At 47.7% G+C, this 21,926-nt stretch overlaps 2 protein-coding genes across 2 annotated transcripts in view; one reads left to right on the top strand and one right to left on the bottom strand.

Annotated features, from left to right (window-relative positions):
- Window positions 1-21,926, bottom strand: part of ARSG (arylsulfatase G) — a 116,241-nt gene that overhangs the window by 82,914 nt on the left and 11,401 nt on the right. The window lies entirely within an intron of this gene.
- Window positions 11,951-20,403, top strand: SLC16A6 (solute carrier family 16 member 6). The gene is made up of 5 exons (XM_061175902.1): window positions 11,951-12,182; window positions 14,560-14,703; window positions 15,541-15,669; window positions 17,738-18,553; window positions 19,742-20,403. Exons 1-5 carry the CDS (start codon window positions 11,951-11,953, stop codon window positions 19,990-19,992), a joined length of 1,572 nt encoding a protein of 523 aa, XP_061031885.1. The 3' UTR covers window positions 19,993-20,403.

Consider the following 21,926-nt stretch of genomic DNA (forward strand, 5'->3'; position numbering starts at 1 on the left):
GCCTTGGAGTCCATGTTCACGTGCATCTTAACATTTACAGCATCTTCCACCAAACCTCTCAATGACACAGCCCCCTCCCTTGCCTTTCACAGCCCACTATGGTGACTCTTGGGTTTGTTTTCTCTCTCCAGGGAGAACTTATCCGGGAGGGCAGGGAACCACATCTTTCTTGTCCTCATACTAATATGGATCCTCCTCATTGGCCTGCAAATGTTTCTGCTTGGGTATCCTCTAAAAGAATCTGGAAAAACAAAAAACCCCTTCTGTATTAACTCAAGCTGCCATAGCAAAATACCATAGACTGGGTGGCTTAAAAAACAGGAATGTATTTTCTCCTGGTTCTGGTGGCTGGAAGTCTGAGATCAGGGTAACGGCATGGTCAGGTGCTAGTGAGGGCTCCCTTCCTGGCTTGTAGATGGCTGTCTTCTCACTGCACCTTCACATGGCCTTTCCTCAGTGTGTGCTCGCAGAGAGAGACACAGAGAGACAGAGAGATTTCTCTCTCTTCCTCTTCTTATAAGGGCAAGAATTCCATCATATGGGCCCCACCCTCATGACCTAATCTAACCCTAATTCCTCCCAAAGGCCCCATCTCCAGATACTGTCACATTGCAAGGGGGAGGGGGGAGGGGGGAGGGGGAGGGGCTTCAACATCTGAATGGTGAGGGGCACAAACATTCAGCCCCTAAAACCCTCACAGTGTTGTTACCTTCATTGTTTCATCCCAATTCTAAATAGCTGCAAAAGTTATCACTTCAATTGTATCCATAAATGTTGACTTTTATAACAAAACTATTAAACCATGTTTTTCAATGTATCCAATGTCATATAAACACCAGAGCAATTGCAGGATCTTAGTTCCCCGACCAGGGATTGAATCCAGGCCCCAGCAGTGAAAGCGCTGAGTCCTAACCACTGGACCGTCAGGGAATTCTCCCCATCATTCATTCAAAAATTACTTGAGAAGAGTCCTCATTAGGTTGGAAATTTTCTATCATTTCTCTCTCTTTTTTTCAAAACTGTATTTCCATTCTATCTCAATATACTAGACCTTTATGTTCAGAAGTACTGAATTACCTTATCCTACTTTTCTGGAACACAGACTTTGTGTAGAAATTGAAATTTAATTGCTTATGCTTTGCTCCAAGTGTAAAAAAAAAAAAAAAATCCCTTCTGGATCGAGCCACTATCATTACTACTGTAAGCAATCGTTTATAATCAAACAACATATATTATAAATTTTGACAAATTATTATTAAGCACAAGGTAACTTTCTTGGAAATGCATCTTTAACAAGATGCACTTGGGAGATGGGACATATTGACTTGAAGAAAGGAGCTTTCCCTGACATAATATTTTGATCTTCCCCCCAGAGGTGTTTACAGCTAGAGCAGGGCACCCTAGTGAGATCTTGGCTCTGGCTAAGCAAGAGAAGGCCCACCAGGCAGGAATAAAGCAACAGCGGGCCTGCCCCATGGTGGGTTCTCAGACAAATCGGCTTCAAGAAAGAGCTGATGTTCTGAAAAGTGATTCCCCCAAAACTGTGCCTCAGAACAGATTTTCCCCTTGGGAAATCTTCAAATTCTCCCCAAAACATGCATTTCTGTTTGAAGGGCCCTGCCTTCCCTCAAACCATCAAATGTCAGGGTTGGGGGAAATCCTATAAACCTCAAGATAAACCCAGCACCTCCGCCTCGAAAGTCAGGATTCCTAGAGGGAAAAGTCTGTGAAGTTCTGTGCTGTCCGGAGAAGCAGATATTAAAGTTTTAAAGCAAGAGTTTGAGTTCATCGAATACTCATGGTAAGACAGGCACATGGTGCAGAGACAGGGAAGGAGGAGAGTGGGCGGGTGGGCAGGCCATCCAGGCCTCCCTACAAGCCCCTCCAGGGCTCCCCCTCTTCCTTGGCTGCTCTGAAGACCCAGCCCTTAAAAGCAGGCTTATACTTCCCTGAGCTCCAGACAAGATGCCTTTCAGTCCACTTACCCCAAGTTGAAGTTCTCACGGGCTGGTAAATGCAGGGAGCTTATTTGCAAGCCAGGGTCATATCTGCCTAGCAACCCAACATGAAGACTAGAAGGACTCCGAACGTCCACAGAGACCAGCCAGGCCAAGTTTGCACAAAGGAATCTGTTCTCATGCAAATGAGCCAAAACAGGAGGGCTAGAAAAGAGACAGCAGTGGGGACAGCTCTCGGGAGCCAACGCATTTCCAGAGATGTTGTGGGACTTTCTAAAGGCATCATTATAGCCTTGCCCCCTGTAAACGAAGGGCCCTAGGGCCTCTGCCGCCACTTGGGTTGCGACAGACACAACAGAAGAGGCTAAGAGGGGAGTTGAACCCTGAACTTAATTTCCTGATTTTTCTGGTTCTGTACTCTAGATTGTAACGGTCCTTTTGTTCGTATTTAGAACTAAACAGAGTTAGTTTTGTTTTTCTTTTTTTGGGGGGTGGGGGGGGAGGTAATTGATTAGCATGGTAATGCAGTGCTTTCCCTCCTTTGCTTTCCCTGGAAGAGAGAGAAAAACAGGGGTTTTCACACTTGGTCTCACTAGGATTCAGGGAACAAGGTGAAGCCAGCCTCTAACAACGGTGGGCAAATGTCACTGGTTTGTGGCTGGCAAGACTGGACAGAGGTTGGGTTTCCAGACAGCTTGCTGTTATCCGAACGCAGGTGGCAAATGTCATACTTGGAAGAGCTCTCAGTTGCAAAAAGAGCCAGTGTGTCTAAACCTTGGAGAAAATCCCTTCCGTGCTCTGTGCCTCAACTTTTCTCATCTGTAAAATGGAGATGAGTGTCAACTGTAGAAGGTTGCTGATGGGCTTAAAATTAGATCACATGAACGGCACCTAATACAGGGAACAAAGCAAAAATGCAAAACAAAAATACTAATAGGTACAAGTAATATTAATAAAATAGCATTACATTATTATTGTTATTATCACCACAGCCATGCTCCTCCAACAGCTACTCATCTCACCTGGTCAAACACTCAGATGCGACTTTCCCAAACGTTCATTCACCCCTAGGGCTTTCTGCATTATCTGTCTAATTTTTAAAACCAAGCAGCTGAAGCACCAAGATCTTTGGTGACTTGCTTGGAGTCACTCAGCTATAATTAATGGGCTGCACACCTAGGTTCCTAAGCAGATCTCAATACAGTAATGTGCTGTGTCATGTTAAATATGACATTTCCACACTCAGAGCAGGGACAGGTCCCAAGGCACCATAAGATCCTAAACATGGAAGATTATATTTACAGGCATTCCTATTTTAGCATTAAGTGCTTTCATGCCGGTGGTTAAAGTCACATTCTAAATTTCATTACGTGTGGAGTCCTGGAAGAACAGCTCGAAAAAGGACCGCGTGCAGGATGTGTGCTGCAGTCAGCTGTTGGACTTGGAAAGCCACAAACAGCAGTAACAATAAGAGCTACTGGCTAGTCAGGGCGTACCACACACAACGCCAGTCGCTGTGATCCGTCCTTCAACCGGCATCATCAATTAAATCCCTTGATTCTGGGAATACCATGATTGTCCCCATTTTAGAGATTTGGAAATTCATGCTCCAGGAGGTTAGGTTTCTCGGGCAAGGTTGCAAAGCTCATCAGTGGCCCCCGGCTGTACCGTCCCGGTCGTAAGCAGGCACTCTGCGCCAACACACCTGCTCCCCTTACCCACGCCAGAGCTTGTTAACAGCACAAAACGGCACTTAACCCAGTAGACCCGATGCCAAAATCACGGGAGAAATCAGGCAGCGACCGCAAAGGGCTTTTTATTACGATTCAGACCGCCGACTCCTCCCGGTGGCGACCCTCCGTACACGCACCCCCAAAGTAGGCTCTCCCGAGTTTCTCACATCAGAAGCACATTCTCCGAACCCAATGCAGGGAGCGGCTGGTGCCAGAGTCGGCAGGGGGACGCGGAGAATAAGGCTTTCTGCTTCCGAGCAGTTCCAAGAGGCCCTGGGGACGTGAGGTGGACACCAGGCGGCCGAGTCTGTGCCCCCGCGGGCTCCGAAACGCCTGGGACCCGACACACGGCTTTGTCCCCGTGACGAGCTCCTTACTGAGGTTCCCGAGCATCATCTGCTGAGCCCCCTGTGACCCTGGGGTCCGGGACGAGGGGCACGCACCCCCTCGACGTCCGGGTCCCTCGCCCACCGGAGCTCCCCGCGAGTTCTGCAGCCTGGCACCTGTGTGGACGTCGCCTCCCGCTTGGCGGGGAGGATGCGCGCGCGCCCCGGGCCGGGGATGCTGACTCAGCCCGGCTGCTCGCCCACATCCCTCGCGCGCAACGCGATGCTGTCGCTTCTGCAGCAAAGGGGGGAAAGCAAAGCGCCCGTGGCAGCCGGCCGCGAGCTTCCTGGGGCCCACACACCCCCCCCCAAGGGGAACCGCTGGGGTGCGCGAGTTCACGAAATCGGGGCAAGCGGGCACGAGAGGAGGAACTCGGGGTCCGCGGCGCTGCGCGCGCAGCTCACACCCGAACTGGAAGGAACCTGTTCTGCCCGGGGCGGGCGCAGAGCCGCCGCAGCCGGGAGCCCAAGCCCTCTGGGCGCGGGCGGGGCCGGCGGGAAGGGAGGCGGCCCGGGGACCCCGCACGTCCGGCCGGACGTGTCCGCAGAGTGGGTGCCGGCGCGCCCCGCTTACAGTGCGGCCGAGCGCCGGGGTCCGGTCGGGCCAGGCGCGCCAGGATGCGCGGGGCCTAGGCAGGTGGGGGGCGGCCCCGCGGGACCCCACGGCCGGTCTGGGGTCTGGCACGGCGAGGCCGTTACCTTCCGTGACCCCCGGCCCGGGCCCCGGGCGGGCGCGGGCCCGGCACGGCCTCGTCCACGTGGGCCGGCGCGCGCACGCCGGGCCGGCCCCCTCCTTGGCGGCGCTCCGCGCTCGCAGCACATGGTCGGCGGCGCGCCCCCGAGGCCGGCGGAGACCGGCTGCAGCCGGTATAGGATAAGCGATAGGCAGCGACGCGGGGCCGGGGCGCGGGCGGCGGCACGCACGGCTCGGCGCGGCGCGGCGCGGGCGGCGGGGAGGGGGGCGGGGGGCGCGGCGCGGGGGCCCGAGGCGCGAGAGCGGGCGGGGGGCCGGAGCCGGGCGCGGCGGGGCGGGCGCCCGGGGCTCGCCCGCCGGAACCAACTTGCCCTAGGCTCGGGCCCACGCCCTAAGGGGTTAATCCTCTCTCGTGTTCCCGAGCGGCTTATAAGGAGGGGGCGGCCCGGCCTCCGCCTTATTGGGAGCCTTTTGGGGTTTATTCTCTTCCCTTCTAACTTGGTGAGTTGGTTTTATCATTTTACATGTTTAAAAGTTTGATGGTGGGGGTGTGGGTTTTTTTTTTTTTTAAGCTATGTTGGGAGCTTTTGGGGGCTGGTGGGGGGGGGGGTAGGTTGGAGGGAGGAAGAGGAAACCACTTAACTGCTTAACATTTTGGAGAGGTTATTCCCCCGAATCTTCTCTGACAGTTGGGAATGCCCGGGGCCACCGGGATGGCGCGCTCTCACCAGTGCGGGCAGCCGAGAGTTGCCTGTCGGTGGCCCGGGTACAGTCGGTGTCCGGAAAACACCTAAAGGCAGGTTTGGCCTTTGGGTGCCCCCCGGCCCAGGCGAGGGGCTCCGGGCTGTCGGGCGAGGGGGGCGCCGCGCTGAGCCCCCTGCATGGATTTTCCGCATGAAGTTGCCCGCGCGTCACAGGAGCGAAATGTCAGAGGTACCGTCCCCAGGCTCGCGCGCGCGCGCAGGGCGGCCCCGCAGACAGCGCCAGGGAAAGCGGGGTTCCCGGCCTCCCCCCACCTGACACACGCACCCGGGGCGGCCGACGGGGAGGCAGGCATGTCCCCGCCGAGAGTAGCTCGTCCACCTTGACCGTCAGGGCTGTCAGCGGCTGACGGCTGGTCCCGCTCAACTTCCAAGGTTCCCAGGGCTGCCAACCACGGGAAAGCGCCCGGGTAGCTGAGCGGCGCTGTGGCCAGGGAGGATGGTTTTGCAGAGGAAATGGGTTATTTCCTTCTGTTTCTCTTTTAAACTAGACCGCCACACTCTCCCAGCAGACAGGTGATAGAAGTTTGTTAGGTGGCACGTAACATGTCACCAAACACGGGGGGCGTCAGTCTTAGAGAAAAGCTCCCCGGAGCCAGCCGGGGAAGAGCAAGCAATGACACCTTGTCGTCCTGGAAGCTGGTTTTGTTTGCACAGTTATAGACACACCGTGCCAGCTCTTTCTCAAAGGAGCCGGTTTCTACCCCAGGAAATGGGATTTCTCGGTAATCTTATTATTTTGCAAATCATACTAAGTGGATTGGGTGCAGGGTCTTGTTTGCAAAAACAATCCCAAGTGCTATGCAGAGATCTCTAAGTGATGCATCTCCCCATGTCCAAGCACCAGTCCCTGTCATTGTGGCGGGGGGGGGGGGGCCATCAACAATACGTCCTGCCTGGTGGATACAGAAATACCTCTTTTCATCATTAAGAGTGTCCAAGATAGTTCCAGTATGTAAATAAACAGTGCAGCCAAGTGGAAAAGCTCCTTCTCTATGAGAACCACCAACCCTGAGTTTTCCTTCTGTGGTTTCCCAAAAAGGACTTTGCTCGGTGGAACTCCTGAGGACGACACTTAAATGAGGGGATAGGTTTCTACATCACGATCTTGTAAAAGGGGGTGAATCGGTGCTCTCCAGGGATTCAGAGCAGCTGAGGCTGCCGTCCAGGTTAGGTTTGGGGGTTTTGTTTTGTTTTGTTTTGTTTTAAATAGAGAACTGAAGTGAGCTTCACCTAAATACAGACTGGTTTTGACAACTAGGGCTGGAAACAACTTGTCGAAAGCTGTTCTCCAGGCTACGCCTTTAATAAGAATGGCGATTGGCAGTGGCTCGCTGAGGCTTTGTCCGCACCAGCCACACCAGCAGCTGCCACGGCTGCCCATCCAGAGCCTGCATCTGGAACTTCGCTCTGCTCTGACCCTGGATTGGCACGCTGATGGTCTATCACGGTCCAGAATTTTGCGTCCTTCGTGCCTCCAGGGGACAGCTTTTCTCAAGAAATCAAATCGCAGAGGGAGTCCCAGCTATAGCAGATTCCCAAGCCTTGGCAGGATTCTCGTTTATTTAAGATTAGACAACCAAATGCTCATAGGAAATCACTCCAAATGACCCAGTGCATTTTGTCCGTTCTGCTTCCTTTGGGAGAACATTAGGGGGAAGGCGACATGGCTGCCAGGAACCCCCGTGCAGAATCGCAGCATTTTACCCTCCAGACCTCCGTGTCTCACCCCTGCTTTTAGAGGATGAAACTTAGGAACAAAGTCATTTCCCCATGAGTGTGCAGCCAGTTAATGGTAAATAGAAATTCAACAAATAACGCACAAGGGCCTCACGAAGACAGACCTGTGGACCCTGCGTCAGAGGACTCAAAAATGAATTGAGAAAGATGAAAGGGTAACTTGGAGCAAGTGGGGGTCAAAGGCTATCAGAGAAATGTAGATTTTTAGGGCAGGCAGAGATCTGAGATCACCTCCGTCTAGTTCAACTCCCTTGTTCACCTCTTGACACTGAAAATCAAGGAGCAAGGTGATTCTCCCAAGGCCGTGGGGTCGCTCCTCGCTTGGCTATATCCCCACACAGTAAAACGAATATCCCATCCCATCCCGTCAGAGAAATTCACATGCCCATAAAACCGAAACAGATTATTTCCATGTTCTGGGATTCTTAGAGCCTTTGAAGCCACAGGCCTTTCTCTCTTTCATTTGTAGAGGCCAACCCGTTTGTTAAGCCAGTCGGCCTGCTGAGGGGATGGTAGAAAGGAAAGAGTCCAGGGGAAGGATTTATTCTGCAAGCAGGGACTTCCTCACTTGACGACTGGGTTTTAGGAGGCTAGAGCCGTGCATTGCTTCAGGAGCGCCCCAAGACGCATACTTTGTTCAGTGAACTTTTATTGAGCACATACTATGTGCCAGACACACTGCCAGGCACTGGGTCTGGAAAGAGCTGTAGACTGCCCTGTGTGCAAGGCGTCCTCAACCGTATGTTACAGAAACCCGGTTATTCTATTATCTATTATTCTTGGGAGTATCAGTGGGTTCTGGGGTGTCATCTTTCTTTTATGATGATCCCAGTAAAACAATAAAAAAGCTGTCCTCCCCAAACCTAAGAATGCAGGTGAGAGTTATATTTGGATCTAGCTTCAGGGGAGTAGCTCAGATGTAAAGTTTAAAGAAACAAAGGAATTGAACACCCAGAAGGAGCTCAGAGAGTAAACAGAAGGAAAGCAGTCAGACAGCTGCCATCTTCGAGCCAGCTGTCCTAGATCGGATCTAACCAACGTCCGGCTCCTTTACACCCACGTCTGCAAGAACCACCTGGCACTTGCACTTTCCTCCCGGCTCCCAGCTCTCCTTGGGCCAGTAGGTTTAAGCTGAGCAATCAGGTGGTTGAGAACTCAGTGCTGAATACAGAAGTGTCAGCTGCCAAAGCTGGGGGAGCTTTAAGGATTCCCAAAGCCAACCTCTTCATTTGACGAGTGAGGCACTCTGGCCCAGAGAGGTGCAGTGACTTTCTCCGGGTCACATAGTGACGTGGTGAAAGAGTCCTCACGACCTCTATAGGAAACGTCCCCTCCCTGGCCTTCAGAATGTTGTTCTGCATCCTAATACAGCGGGGCCCCGGGGAGACCGGAGATCAGATGCTGGACCATTTCGGTCCAGTCCCTTCCCCTCTCTGGGGGTCGGTTTCCCCATTTTGCAAAATGAGTGGGATTTTACAAAGAGGAGATGGACCCAGATGGGCTCCAAATCCCATTTTGGTTGTAACATTCTGTAATTCTAACTCCACCCACCCCGGGGCCTCCAGCCCCACCCATCTTGCACATTCAAACCGCCAACGGCAACAGGCAAAGAAAGAGAGAGATGGGCACCCATCACCAGAACTGAAGCGCTGGCCTCACCCAGAGCCTTCTGATAGTAGGTAACCTCGTCTTTGTACAAAAACTGCAGTCTAGTCTTGATCCTCTAAAATGCAACCCAACAGAAAGATTCTGTGCCTTGGTCCTGCAGTGATTTTAGGCTAGAGAGGGCTTCTGTTTGTCTCTTTGGGGCCTTTATCAATTTTAGCCCGATGTGTTTTTATTCAAGTTGGCCCCGAGCCCTCTCTTAAAATGCTAAGATCTTATGGGCACCCTTCTGCGTCAGATCGTGCCTATGTGGCCTTGGACTTAGTCACCACTGCTTGTCAGAAATGTCCTGAGCTCCGGGAGGACATGGCTGAATGGTTTTAAAATGTGATGGGATTTCAGTCTTAAGGTTCCTTATCATTATCATCAACAATTTCATCCATGGAGGCAGAGGCCATCTCTGTATTTTCACTGTCCCCCCTAGCGTAGGCCCTGGCACCCAGCAGTTACTTTGTTGGAAAGAATTAATTAAAGCTGTGTGCAAGGTACCTGGGGCGGGGTGGGGGGGGAAGGGATGCAAAGAGAAATAGGCCTCAGATTTGTCTTCCGTGAGCTTACAATTTAACTGAGCAAATAGGATAAACGCATGCAAGTAAACAGTACCCCGTTATTAAAGGGTGCCTGCCACGTGACGAGCGCTCCTTCGGTTGGTTGAGCGGATCAGAGGAAGCCTATGGTGTGACGGAGCAGGTCCTCACGGGCGCCAGCTGGAGGGGGGCCTCCAGCCTGGGGAAGGGGCACGGCCACAGGCAAGGTGGCTGGCCAGGCAAGCGACAGAACAGGAAGAACGAAGGCTGCCGAGATCCGTGGGGGGCAGGGGCTTCCAATTAGGAAGGACTTTGAAAGTCAAGCTGAGCTCGTGGCTTCTGTCCTTCAGAAAGAGGAAAGCCACTGAAGAAGTCCGAGCAGAAAAATGTCATGACGATGCAGCATTTCAGAAAGATTAATCGTACCAGACAGTTGAGAGACCAGTAAAGGAGTCTTGGGCTTCCAAGGCGAAGCTCAAAGGAGTGGCCCAGTAGGGGGGGGCGAGATGGGAGGGTGACCTGAGCTGTGGACTCCCCCCCGCACTCCCCCTCCTTCCCTCCTACCCCGCTCCCTAGGGCTGAACACGGTTCCAAAGCCAACACTGGCATGTACTTTTTTTTTTTTCCTTCTCAATCTTAAGCCCACTACCGTTGTCAGCTCCTCTGCCCCAGCTGCCTCATCTTGGGAGCAAACTTTGAAAGTCTTAACAGAGGAGGGGACTTGGGAAAACCTCAGCTGCTGCAGGGCTCGGGGTTCCCATGTTAAATCAGCCACTTTCCGTGTTGGGAACATGAATGACAAACTGGTCTGTAATTGTTACCCTACACCCAGAGCCACTTAAGTGCTCTTCCCACCTTTGCCCTCAGCTCTCAGGCATGACACGTTGACACACATCAAAATGCAGAGGCCTTTGCTGCAGGGAGCATAGCGTCTTAAAGCATCTTATGCCCTACTTATGCAACCAAATAGCCAACAGTAAGAGAGTAAAAAGTGAGTATACAGTCCTTTCAAAGTACTAGGCTACCATGCTATCAATAGGCTGAACAATATGAAATTAGGTCAGATTTGCTGCTTTGTAAGATTCTCAGAGCAAATTCCAAATACTGGATCCCCGTATCAGAAACTGGAAAGTCTACTGGCTTAGATGAGGTTTTGTCCTGTTATTCCTCAATTGCTCTCCATTTTCAATAAAACCTGCCTTAGTATGTGAACACGACAACTCGCGGCTAGGCCATCCACGCATCCTGAAAATTCACCTGGATACAACTGCATAATTGTAGAGAATTCTTAAACTCAAGGTGCATTGCCATTAAGAGCGCGGAGACCACAGACTCGTTTGTTATTTGTAGGTATTAATTTTTAGTTGGGTTAAAAACACACATCACTATTTCAAAGTGTATGTAATTGCAGAGGTTTGGAAAATGTCCACGTTTTATGCGCTTAAGCCCGCCGCAGAAGACTTAAACGGCCCTGCCTCCAGTGTTAAATATAGTTTCCCCTTAGTGGCGATACGGCACAGGGATCTGATGTTCTGATGTTTGTTGCAACCTGAATGGAAAAGCATAGCGAGGTCAGGAGTAACTTGGTTTAAGTTCCCTGGCTGTCCAGACCCCGCAAATTGGTAGTGCCTTATTTGGTCACTGTATCCTAGAGTACTGGTCCTGTGTGGAGAAATTCCATGTCTCATACACCACGTGGTGACCGACTTTGAGGAACTCATTCATGCTAAACCAACACCCAGAAGACAGAATCCCCCAATTTTAATTTTAATTTTAATTTGTAGCCACATTCCGTTCCCGTAGGTACGGCCGTATGGGACCCCAGACCATAATCAGAATGTTGCTGAGTAGGAAGTAGGATGGTCTGAATGACCAGGGGCGTCAAGCAGAGATGCAGGACGTCTCCAGCACTTAGCTGCCCCTGCAAGGTGGCCTCTGAGCCTCTCTCTTCCTAGGCTTCATTTCTGATCCACATTCCTTACGGTCAATTCAATCTTCCTTTACCTAACTTGTCTTCAGGTTCAAGGTCAGCACTGATCCTTGATCTGGTGGCCATTCTTTGTCCTCCAAAGTGCCTCTAAATATTCTGCCCAGATTCTTTATGTTTTTTTGGTTAGTTTTTCCATTTAACTGCCATAGCTTGGAAGTCTGCCTTCCCAAAGTCTTTAGGGGCTCCATATACAATACAAACATAGTTAGTTCATTAGATAGATAGATAGATAGATAAGATGGATAGATAAAATGATAGATGACAGAGACAGATAATGATAGATATAAATGTGATGATAGATAAAAGATGACATAGATGTATAGATAGATACTGTTATTCAAAGACTTTATACTAACTGCACATGATTTAAATATTCATCAACCTAAGAAATGTAGTAAGTAGTTCTTATCTGTTATGTTGAGTATTAGAATCATCAACCCTCATGCCATTGCTGGTCTAATTTTTTTTTTTTTTAACTTTTTCTTTTAGATTAAGAATGACCCAAAAGAAATCACAGCTTTGTTCCAGAGCCAATGTTTATACTCAAGTGCCTGATGGAGGATGGGGCTGGGTGGTAGCTGTTTCTTTTTTCTTCGTTGAAGTCTTCACCTATGGCATCATCAAGTCATTTGGTGTCTTCTTCAATGACCTAATGGACAGTTTTGATGAATCCAATAGCAGGATCTCATGGATAATATCCATTTGTGTGTTTGTCTTAACATTTACAGGTTAGTACATCTTCCAACTTAAGAGCTATATAAGCATATGCCTCTTTCAGTCTGCCTAATTATGTAAGAGGCGCTGAAGGAAAAAGTCTGCTTGCCAGACTTGACTGACTTCATTTAATGCACATGTGTTAAACACCTACTGTATGCACTCTCTTAGGATACTGTAGATTATTTTGAGGACAATAGCAAACCCCGGTTCAATGGGAATGTGGTCATTTCCTAAAGAAGCAGCATTAAAAGTTCTTGGCATCCTGGGTCCTGGTCTCGTAAAAACATGCTGAGGAAACAGGTTGGGAACATGAAAATGTGGCTACATGAAGAAGAAAGATGGAAGGTGTAAAAGGGTATATGGGAAAACTACCCATATTGTCCAGAGAGGATATTCTGAATTCCAAACACCTGTTTCCCTAAAGGACTTCACTGGCTAATCAGTCTGCCCAGCTCCCAGATCCAACAGCATCAGATGAATGGGGTTATAGTATAATTCTTAACATACTAATTTTCACTTGGTCCCATTCAGACCTAATTCAACACATCTCTTGAGGTCTCATGACGGTTCATCCATCTGTCAGGGGCCGCGCCAGGGTCTTCTGAGAAAGCAAGGCCATTGAACTTACCGCTGACAGTTAACGGGGCTGAACTTCAGCTTCCCTAACTTTACCCTAATACCCTGTCATGGAACCATTGCCTCTGAAGTTTTCTAAGCCTGTCTTTAAAGGTACTTAGTTTTCAGCCCTATACTGTCTCACAAAGGTAGCTCCATTGTTCTTTGCTACCAGGTAAAGTCAGAATTTCTCCCGTTAGCCCTGATACCCTCTCCTACACGGTTCATGGAAGTACTCCTAGTTCCGGTTTGAGTATTAAGATACTTAATTTCTTAATTGGCAGGATGTTTACTTTCTTGGAAAGATAACTTACATGAATTAGAACCAAAATTTTACATTTGGTAACCAAAATAAGACGAAAATCCCAAAGCTGAACTCTTAGCCGTTTTCTAACCAAAGATAATATAGTCAACAAGAAATTTCCAGCTAATACTATTATACCAGAAGATAATTGTTCTTCATGCTGTTATTCTAGTCATTAATGCCTTGAGTCTACACACTGCCTAAAAATGATCCTAGTGATTTCATTATTCGCTATATTAATATATTAGTTTACATTCAACTCACATAAGAGATAGGTATGCACCAACCCCAACAAAATTTAGTCCTTTTTGAGTTTTTTAGCTCTTTCTATCCAGCATGTACGATGTTGGTCTTCCTGCCCCCAACTCTGGAGGGTTCCCTTATCTCGTTGTACTCAAGGCGGTTATCAGTGGGAGCCTAAGTAGCATCTAACTAGGAAGCTCATCTTCCAGATTTAAATGTCCTGGAGGATACAGAGCACAGAAGCTACGCCAATTGTAATTCATCAGCCACTTTGAACTATCTATCCCATAGCTAGCCTCCTTTTGGTATGCATAACAGAATTCACCATACTTTCATACCATTTGCAAAAAAGTCAAATGGAACTTAGCTGGAATTTGACCCTAAACGGAGCCTTTTAAAAAAGAATCCAAAGCAGTGAGTATAGAAAAAAAAAAAAAAAAGTGCCTCGTACAATCATAGGAAAAGCCCATTTTTATTACAGAATAACATAAATTTCATGCATATCCAATTTTATAGGGGCTCCTGGTGAGTCAAAATCTTTCATCGGAGACGAAAGATATGTTTAATACTATGACTCTTGATTTCTCTTCAAGGAGCCCCCAAAATATATTGTCCAGCTTGTGCAAATAGTAAAATAAGTCCTGAACTGACTTAAGGAACCATTGCACAAAATGTATTCTGTACCTTACATCATCACCTCCATGTTCAAGGCTTAAAAGATGGAATCTTACCATGGACTCATGGACACAGAGAACAGACGTGCGGTTCCCAAGTGGAAGGGAGAGAGGGAGGGATGGGGAGGGAGGGTGGGGTGAGCAGGTGCCAACGAGCGTGTACAGGACGGAGAAACAGCAAGGCCCCACTGTGTAGCACAGGGAACTGCATTCCACATCCTGGGACAAACCATACGGGAAAAGAATATTTTTAAAACACGAGTGTATATACATGTATGTATAACTGAATCACTCGGCTGTATGCCCGAAACTAACACAACGTGGTAAACCAACTACACTTCACTAAACGTTAGAAAATGTAAAATTAAACAAGATGGAATCTTAGGGTATATGTAGAGCTGATTCACTCTGCTATACAGCAGAAACTAACACACCATTGTAAAGCAATTAAACTCCAATAAAGATGCTAAAAAAATTTTTTAAAAAAGGAGTCCTAGGGAGGCTAAGGCTTTCGCCTCTGGGAGCTGAGACCCCGTTTTGCTCTTTCTGCAGCTCCTGTGTCCACTGTCCTGAGCATTGGGTTTGGACACCGTCTGGTGGTGATGGTCGGGGGGCTGCTGGTCAGCGTGGGCATGGTGATCGCCTCCTTCTCACAGAAGGTCTACCACATGTACATTGCCATCGGCATCATCTCTGGTAAGCGCTTCTCCTGGGCTCCCTCATTCTCCAGAGACTTAGCTTCTAGAACAAGGGAGGGGGGGGAGGAGGGAATCAAATCCAAAGTGTATTTCTTTCTCCCTTTCTCTTTTTTTCTTTAAAATTAATAATGTCCCAGATCAGTCGTTTTGAACTGGGCTGTATGGGCTCCAGGGTATTTCCCTGGGAACCTCTTCTCAATGCCCAAGACTTTCTGATTTTTTTTTTTTTTTTTAATATTTACCAATGAGAAAGAGAACTTCTCTTTTGTGATAGTTTGCAGCCAAAAGACATCATTTTCACAAAGTAAGGTTTGAATTTCTTTAGCTGAGATTTCCCAAGTCGGGCTGTGAGGATCCTGAGCTGTAGGGGAGGGGTCTGTGCTGGACTTATTCTTAGGGGTCTGAGAAAACTTTTTTCCCTTTCAAAACACTTTAAATCTTTTCATATATTTCTACACATACCAAAACTCATTTATTTCCAAATAGAAGTCATGTATAAAAACTATATTCGATAAGAGTTCTGTCCATTGTGGATTATATAAATTTGGGGGGAAAAAAATTGCAGAAAAGTAGGGGGAAAAAAAAGAAAACAGGTTTGTTTGTTTTTTTAACTCCTAGCTTTCCAAAACAGCTCTTGCAGTTTCTCCAGACCTCTGATGAAACCTGTTTTCTTTTTTTTTTTTTTTTGCTACAGCACTATTTTCCAGAATGAATTTCTGGGCTCCCAGAACTTATCATTTTAAATATGAACACAAAAATCCCAGATCTTTGAATGCATTCTTCTGGCATCAATGAGGATGTGGTCCTTTCTATCGTTTCTGACTTTCCATCACAGGTCTGGGATACTGCTTTAGCTTTCTCCCAACTGTCACCATTCTGTCACAGTACTTTGACAGAAGACGCTCTGTGGTCACGGCTGTTGCTTCTACAGGAGAATGTTTCGCTATGTTTGCTTTTGCACCAGGTAAGTGGACGACTACAGTCTACGTGTTCATGTGAACTAGCTCTTCTTGCTACACTAACTTTTGCCAACCGTCAGTTAATAGATTGACAGCTTCGACTGCGTGCAGAAGGAAAGGTTAATTGTCTTCTCTTCTCCAGCACATTTTCAGGATCTGTCTTCCCTAACCCCGATTTTAGGAATTCAAAAATTTTCATACTGGTCCAAGTTTACATAAATAGGAATATACAATGGCACATATTCAGTGGTAAGGCTTGAAACAGCCATTCCAAAATAGATGATTTAATGATTTCGGATTGTTCCTATTATTCTATTTCTCTCCTTGGTCAAAAGAGCCATATTCAATGCGGATTTAAATTGTGCTAGTAAAGTCCCTTTCGTTAACCATGTGTGGATAATCTCACAGGGAGATTTTTATCCCTGGTTTATTTCCCTATCTTAACGAGAACCTGTGAATTTCACTAGCCAGTGGTAGACAAATCACCCTGGAGACTTAGATTAACCTCTTACTCTGCCGTTTCTTGGTGAATGTGTCAGTGGATCACGGCGGATTTGTTCAAAGGAGATACATGTAGTAGTATTTCGGGGTGACATGTCATGTCTGAAGCTTTTCAGATAGTTCAGAAAAATTAATGTATGCTTGCCTATAAATAGGCAGACAGAGGAAAATGTTAACTGTTGAAATTCACTGAAGTGCGGGCAGGCAGATAGGTATCATTCTTCGCACTTTTCCGTCCGTTTGAAATTTTTCAGAACAAAACATTGAGGGGAGAATCAGTGGCGTGTGAACGCCCTGAAGGTAGAAACTGCATCTTGGTCGGCTTTGTTCCCTAGCACGTCCCTGGCACCTGGTAGGCAGGCACTCAAGGAACGTGAGCTGGAGAAAAGAAGAGCAGACCGATCATTGCCAGAGGCGGGGAAAGCACTTTGAAATACCCAAGCCTGAAAGACTTTGCAATTCTGAGCTTTCCATATTAACAGGGGGAAAAGAGGTGTGAGCAAAGCATGCTACAAAAGTAAATGGAGACCCCCTGCCCCGGAATTCGGGGCTGTCTTGCTAAGCTGATCTTCTTTCTCGGGAACCAACTTACCATGTCTCTTATACCTGACTGTCAGCTCTCAGAGAATGAGAATCTAGTGAAATGAAATTCTAATGAACATCATTTCACCTTTGTGGGATGATGACGAAAATTCCTGAAGGTCTCGTGGGGCCTGCATTATCCTATTGTCACTATGGGGCTTGAAGCCCCCTTTGGCCTGACACCCCTCAACCCCCAGAGGACCCCAGCCAGGGTCCAGTCCTCCCCTCCGGGCTGCCTCTGGGCTGGCAGGAAGGTAGTTAGAACATTCCACAAAGTAGAAAGAGAACTGTAGCAATACAGTTACTGCACAGGACTGTACTGTATCCACAAAATAACTGTCTTAATTCCAGGATAATCCTATGAGCTTTTAGATTCTTAGTTTATCTTCTCCTTCATCTGTTACTACTAAGGGTTGAAGGAGTGGATGGAGAACGATCTAGCTCAGAGGGTGGAAATTCTATTTTGAAGAGGCCAGAGAGGAAATATTTCAGGCTTCGTGGACAAGTCCTTGTCGGATCCACTCATCTCTGCGGTGACAGCACAGAAGCAGCCGTAGACGACATTAAAGAATGATCTCGGCTGTGTTCTAGTCAAGGTTTATCATCCGGAACAGGCAGCGGGGGTTGGATTTGGCCCGCAGACGGCTGTCTGCCGAACCTCGATGTGGGTCACGGACTTAGTTCATCTCTTGAGTCTCTGCCTGGTGGAAGGCACCCACCAGAGCTCTTTCAGAGGCCTGGGCTGAAAACGTGTATCTCTACCCATCCTTACGCACCTTCCTCCTTCTCGAGTCCTAACAGCCCCCAAACCTAGAAGAAAGGGTAGTGCCTGTCGACTGCATTCCCACGGCCGAGTAACTTTTGTTTACCTGTTTCCCAGTCCGCGTTTCTTCTCGCTCTTCTCCCCCCACCCACTCCCCCCCACCGCCCCGGTCTGGAGTTCGTTTGTGACCTTGGCTTTTCTTTCTCCTTTGCTCCTGCCCACCCAAGCCATCACGGCCCTGAAGGAGACCATCGGCTGGAGGTACAGCCTCCTCTTCGTGGGTCTCCTGCAGCTCAACCTCGTGGTCTGCGGGGCGCTGCTCAGACCTATCATCATCAGAGGACCCGGGACCCCCAAAACCACCGCCCACGAAAATCGGAAAGAAGTGCAATACATGCTTGAGAACGAGAAAACCCGCACCTCGATAGATTCCATTGACTCAGGAGTAGAACTAACTACCTCACCTAAAAACGTGCCTGGTCACACGACCGTAGAGCTCGAGCCCAAGGCCGACCTGCAGCAGATCCTGGGCCAGCCCGGCTCCACGCCCGGCTGCCAGAAGGCCCCGCTGCTGGACTTCTCCGTTTTGAAAGAGAAAAGTTTTATCTGCTACGCGTTTTTCGGTCTCTTCGTCACCCTGGGGTTCTTCGCCCCGTCCTTGTACATCATTCCCTTGGGCCTCAGTCTGGGCCTGGACCGGGACCGCGCTGCTTTCTTATTATCAGCGATGGCGATCGCAGAAGTGTTCGGGAGGATCGGGGCTGGGCTGGTCCTGAACAGAGAGCCCATCCGCAAGATCTACATCGAGCTCATCTGTGTCGTCTTACTGACCGTGTCCCTGTTCGCCTTTACCTTTGCCACTGAGTTCTGGGGCCTCATGTCCTGCAGCGTGTTTTCCGGGGTCGCGGTCGGGACGGTGGCGGGGACCCACATCCCGCTGCTCGCGGAGGACGACGTCGTGGGGATCGAGAGGATGTCTTCCGCGGCTGGCGTCTACGTCTTCTTCCAGAGCGTCGCGGGGCTGGCTGGACCGCCCCTTGCAGGTAAGTTAGATACACAAAGTAAAACCCTTGTCTGCTGTCCTTCTACAGTATTTTACTTTTCCATGATGGTCTAGCCCAGGATATTGAACATACTTCCCTGTGCTCTACAGGAGGAGCTTGTTGTTTCTCCGTCCCGCATCTAAGAGTTTGCACCTGCTCACCCCAAACTCCCACTCCATCCCTCCCCCATCCCCCTCCCCCTTGGCAACCACAAGTCTGTTCTCTCAACCACAAGTCTGTGAGTCTGTTTCTGTTTTGTAGATGAGTTCATCTGTGTCACAGTTTAGATTCCACCTGTAGGATGCTGTCCTTTTATTAATGTCAGCTTCCTATTTGAGTTGAATGAAAAAAAAAAAAACTATTGATTTTTATACTTGCAGAGAATTTTAGAGGTGTCGGGATAGAGGTTACCCGAGCCACCTCTCTTGACTTAAATATGAGGAAAATGAAAGCCAGAGAATGTCAGCCTACAGCCCAATGGTAAATCAGTGACCAAGTCAGGATTAGAACCTGGGTCTGCAGACCAAGCTGCCCGGGCTTTTTCTACCAGTTGGCCTTGAAAAATGCTTGGCGGGGGGAACACCTGGATTTCTGACCTCATTACCCTCTGACTTTTGGGATAACAGAACTAAGGGTCTTCCGTAAGCCAGCTTCCCTTCTAGGGAGGGGTTTTAGGGAACTGAACCTAGAGCTGCACTCTGCAGAGAACTTCACTAATCACTACAGAATGTTTCCCTGTAGGAAGGACATAGGTTTGTTTTACATCTTAGCCCTGAAATAAGTCCTTGAGGTTATTGTGATTAGAAATCTTACCCCATGTGAAAAGATACCTGAAGTGAACTCGAGTGAAAATAATAGAGCTCTTTCCTCTTAGGAGAGGATGTCAGCTTTCCAAAGAAGTGGGCACCTCACCGTTCCCAAGTTTTAGATTGTCAACTAGGACAGATCAGCCCACGAAGAACATCTGAGTGACAGAATTTTCTCAGGTGCTAAGTAGGCTGTATGTTTGTCTACATCTTCTCTCCCGTCTAGAAAAGACTCCTACCTTCCACGTGTTTTTTTCTTAAAAAAAAACAAACAAAAAAACCCCAGACAGAACAAGGAAGGCAAAGAGCCTGACAAGTGGCTGAGTTTGGGGGAGCCTGGGGGGGTGGTGTCTTCGTGGCTAATGTGCCGATGCTCCCGCAGGGCTGCTGGTGGACCAGAGCAAGATCTACAGCAGAGCCTTCTACTCCTGCGCGGCTGGGATGCTTGTGGCCGCTGTGTGCCTCGCCCTCGTGAGACCCTGTAAAAGGGGGCTGTGCCGCCGTCCCCGAGCCGGGGAAGGGAAGGCCGAGAGTCACCGTGGGAAAGCTTTACAAGACATCCCAGAAGACTTTCTTGAAATGGACCTGGGGAAGACTGAGCACAGAGCTCCTATGAAAACGGAGCCCGTGTGACACGCTTGTCATTCACACCAGCCTCCCTGGGGGCTGCAGAGGGTGGGGGACAGAGGACCCAGGGCAGCAGAGACGTGGACCACCCACCCGCTTTCCAGACTACACTCTAAAGGGAATGTATGCGTGAACACCACTACCAACATCCTTCTTTTTTTTCTTGTAAGTTTACCTTTTCGCTTGTTTTTTAAGCCAAAACAAAAACCACCGAACACCCGTTCCGTACATCAACCTGGCTGTATTCAGTAGCAATACGAAGATGCACAGGACTCTCGGGTTCGCATTCCGGTTTTAAAAGAGTGACATGAATTGGCAAAGTGGTTTTAAGAGCTCTCACATGTGATAAACTACTATCTTGGAAAAGGACATCTGGCCGAGGCCGTTGAAATGAAATTGGCCATTCCAAAAAAAAAAAAAGAATCTTACATCATTTAAAACATTTCTCATTTTGAGAAATATGAACAAATTGTTTAAAACCCTTTGAAAAATACTGAGGTTTCCATTAACAAATTAGGGCCTCTGAATTTTCCACATAGTTCATGGAAATGAAGTACAGTTTGAGACCAAACATTTGGCTAGTAAACGGAAATTTTAAAAATATATGTAACTTGAACTTCATAAATGTGAAGATGACCACTTCTTTTTATGGCCAGTCACTACCAGAAGTATTTCAATACAGAATACACAGCACAGCATTCAAAAATGTGTTTCCTATTGCTTTTAATTATTCAGAAATATGTGATTGTAGTGTCTTTAATTTAAACCACTATTTATTATTAAGTTATTCTAGAATGAATAAAGTAATCAAAAGAAAGAAAATCTGAGACAGAAGCAGAATTTTTACCCCCTTTCTGCAATCCTTTACATGCCTGAAAGAATACTTCTTAACTTGTAACGTGACTCTCGTAAAAGGCCAAGTTGTAAGGAGTCTTCAGTTTGATGAAAGACAACGTGCGTCATTTAAAGGGGGGCACAAGGATAAGGAGCAAATAAATCGCCGTAGCTTTTTTAAATGGTTTGTTTTATCACCTAAGAATACTTGAGGATCTTCTTTGATCAGAATTATATTTCATTGAATTGTTGAAGCATTTCTGATTTTTTTTTTTAATCTCACCGTTGAAACATTTCTGTATTTCACGTGGGATAGCAGAGACATTTATTTTACCATCATGAGTTATATCATATAAACCTTGATTGCTCTATGTTACCAGAGTTATCGGGGTAACTGGTCACTGTTTTTTTTTTTGGAGTTACATTACATGTATAGTATTTCTCATGTGCACATTTTTCTGTAAAAGGGCAAGTATGAGGGTAACAGGTTGGCTACGTACTCATAATGTCCTGAATCTCACTTTATAGGTGATGGTCAGTACCGCTGCTCCATCTTTATTCATTTACTGTTAATTTATGACAACTCAGGGGGAAAAAAAAATATAACAAGCCTAGTTTGCCTAGTTTGGTTACAGGTACACACAAGCTTGAATATTTCTCTGCACTGAAATGAAAGTGGCATAGTTCATCACCACCTGCTACGTTTTTGTATAGTGTTTGATCAGCCATAGAAATAGGACAATCTGTAAAACTTTGGGGAGGGGCTGGGGAGGAAATGACAACGTGTCTGTCAAAAACAGACACACCTAGAACAAGTTGGAGGTAGCAAATCTCTGTCACTACCAGAGAAGGACTTGGAGCTTGTGGCACTTTTGCAGACTTCATGACTTCAGCACTTTACAGCATTTTTTACTATGAATGTTCAATACAATTTAATATTTATATCTGGTTTCAGAGCGATCTGCTCAAGATGTCCATTCTGTTAATTGCATGGAAAAAAAAATGTATGCCAATTTCAGTATGTCAGTAATCAAGGTTTTAAATGTTTGGCAGAAAATGAAAACAGGATTGCTGATTTGTTCTGTATTCTGTGACATTCTGGTACT

The sequence above is a fragment of the Eubalaena glacialis genome, chromosome 19, assembly GCF_028564815.1.
Source record: "Eubalaena glacialis isolate mEubGla1 chromosome 19, mEubGla1.1.hap2.+ XY, whole genome shotgun sequence".
In the NCBI taxonomy this organism is placed as follows: domain Eukaryota; kingdom Metazoa; phylum Chordata; class Mammalia; order Artiodactyla; family Balaenidae; genus Eubalaena; species Eubalaena glacialis.

What these genes read in the sequence shown, in the direction of transcription:
- SLC16A6 (XM_061175902.1), top strand. Translation starts at nt 11,951, where the DNA reads ATGACCCAAAAGAAATCACAGCTTTGTTCCAGAGCCAATGTTTATACT. An exon ending in TGCCATCGGCATCATCTCTG is followed by an intron (nt 14,704 to 15,540) that starts GTAAGCGCTTCT and finishes TTTCCATCACAG; the next exon opens with GTCTGGGATACTGCTTTAGC. An exon ending in GGCTGGACCGCCCCTTGCAG is followed by an intron (nt 18,554 to 19,741) that starts GTAAGTTAGATA and finishes ATGCTCCCGCAG; the next exon opens with GGCTGCTGGTGGACCAGAGC.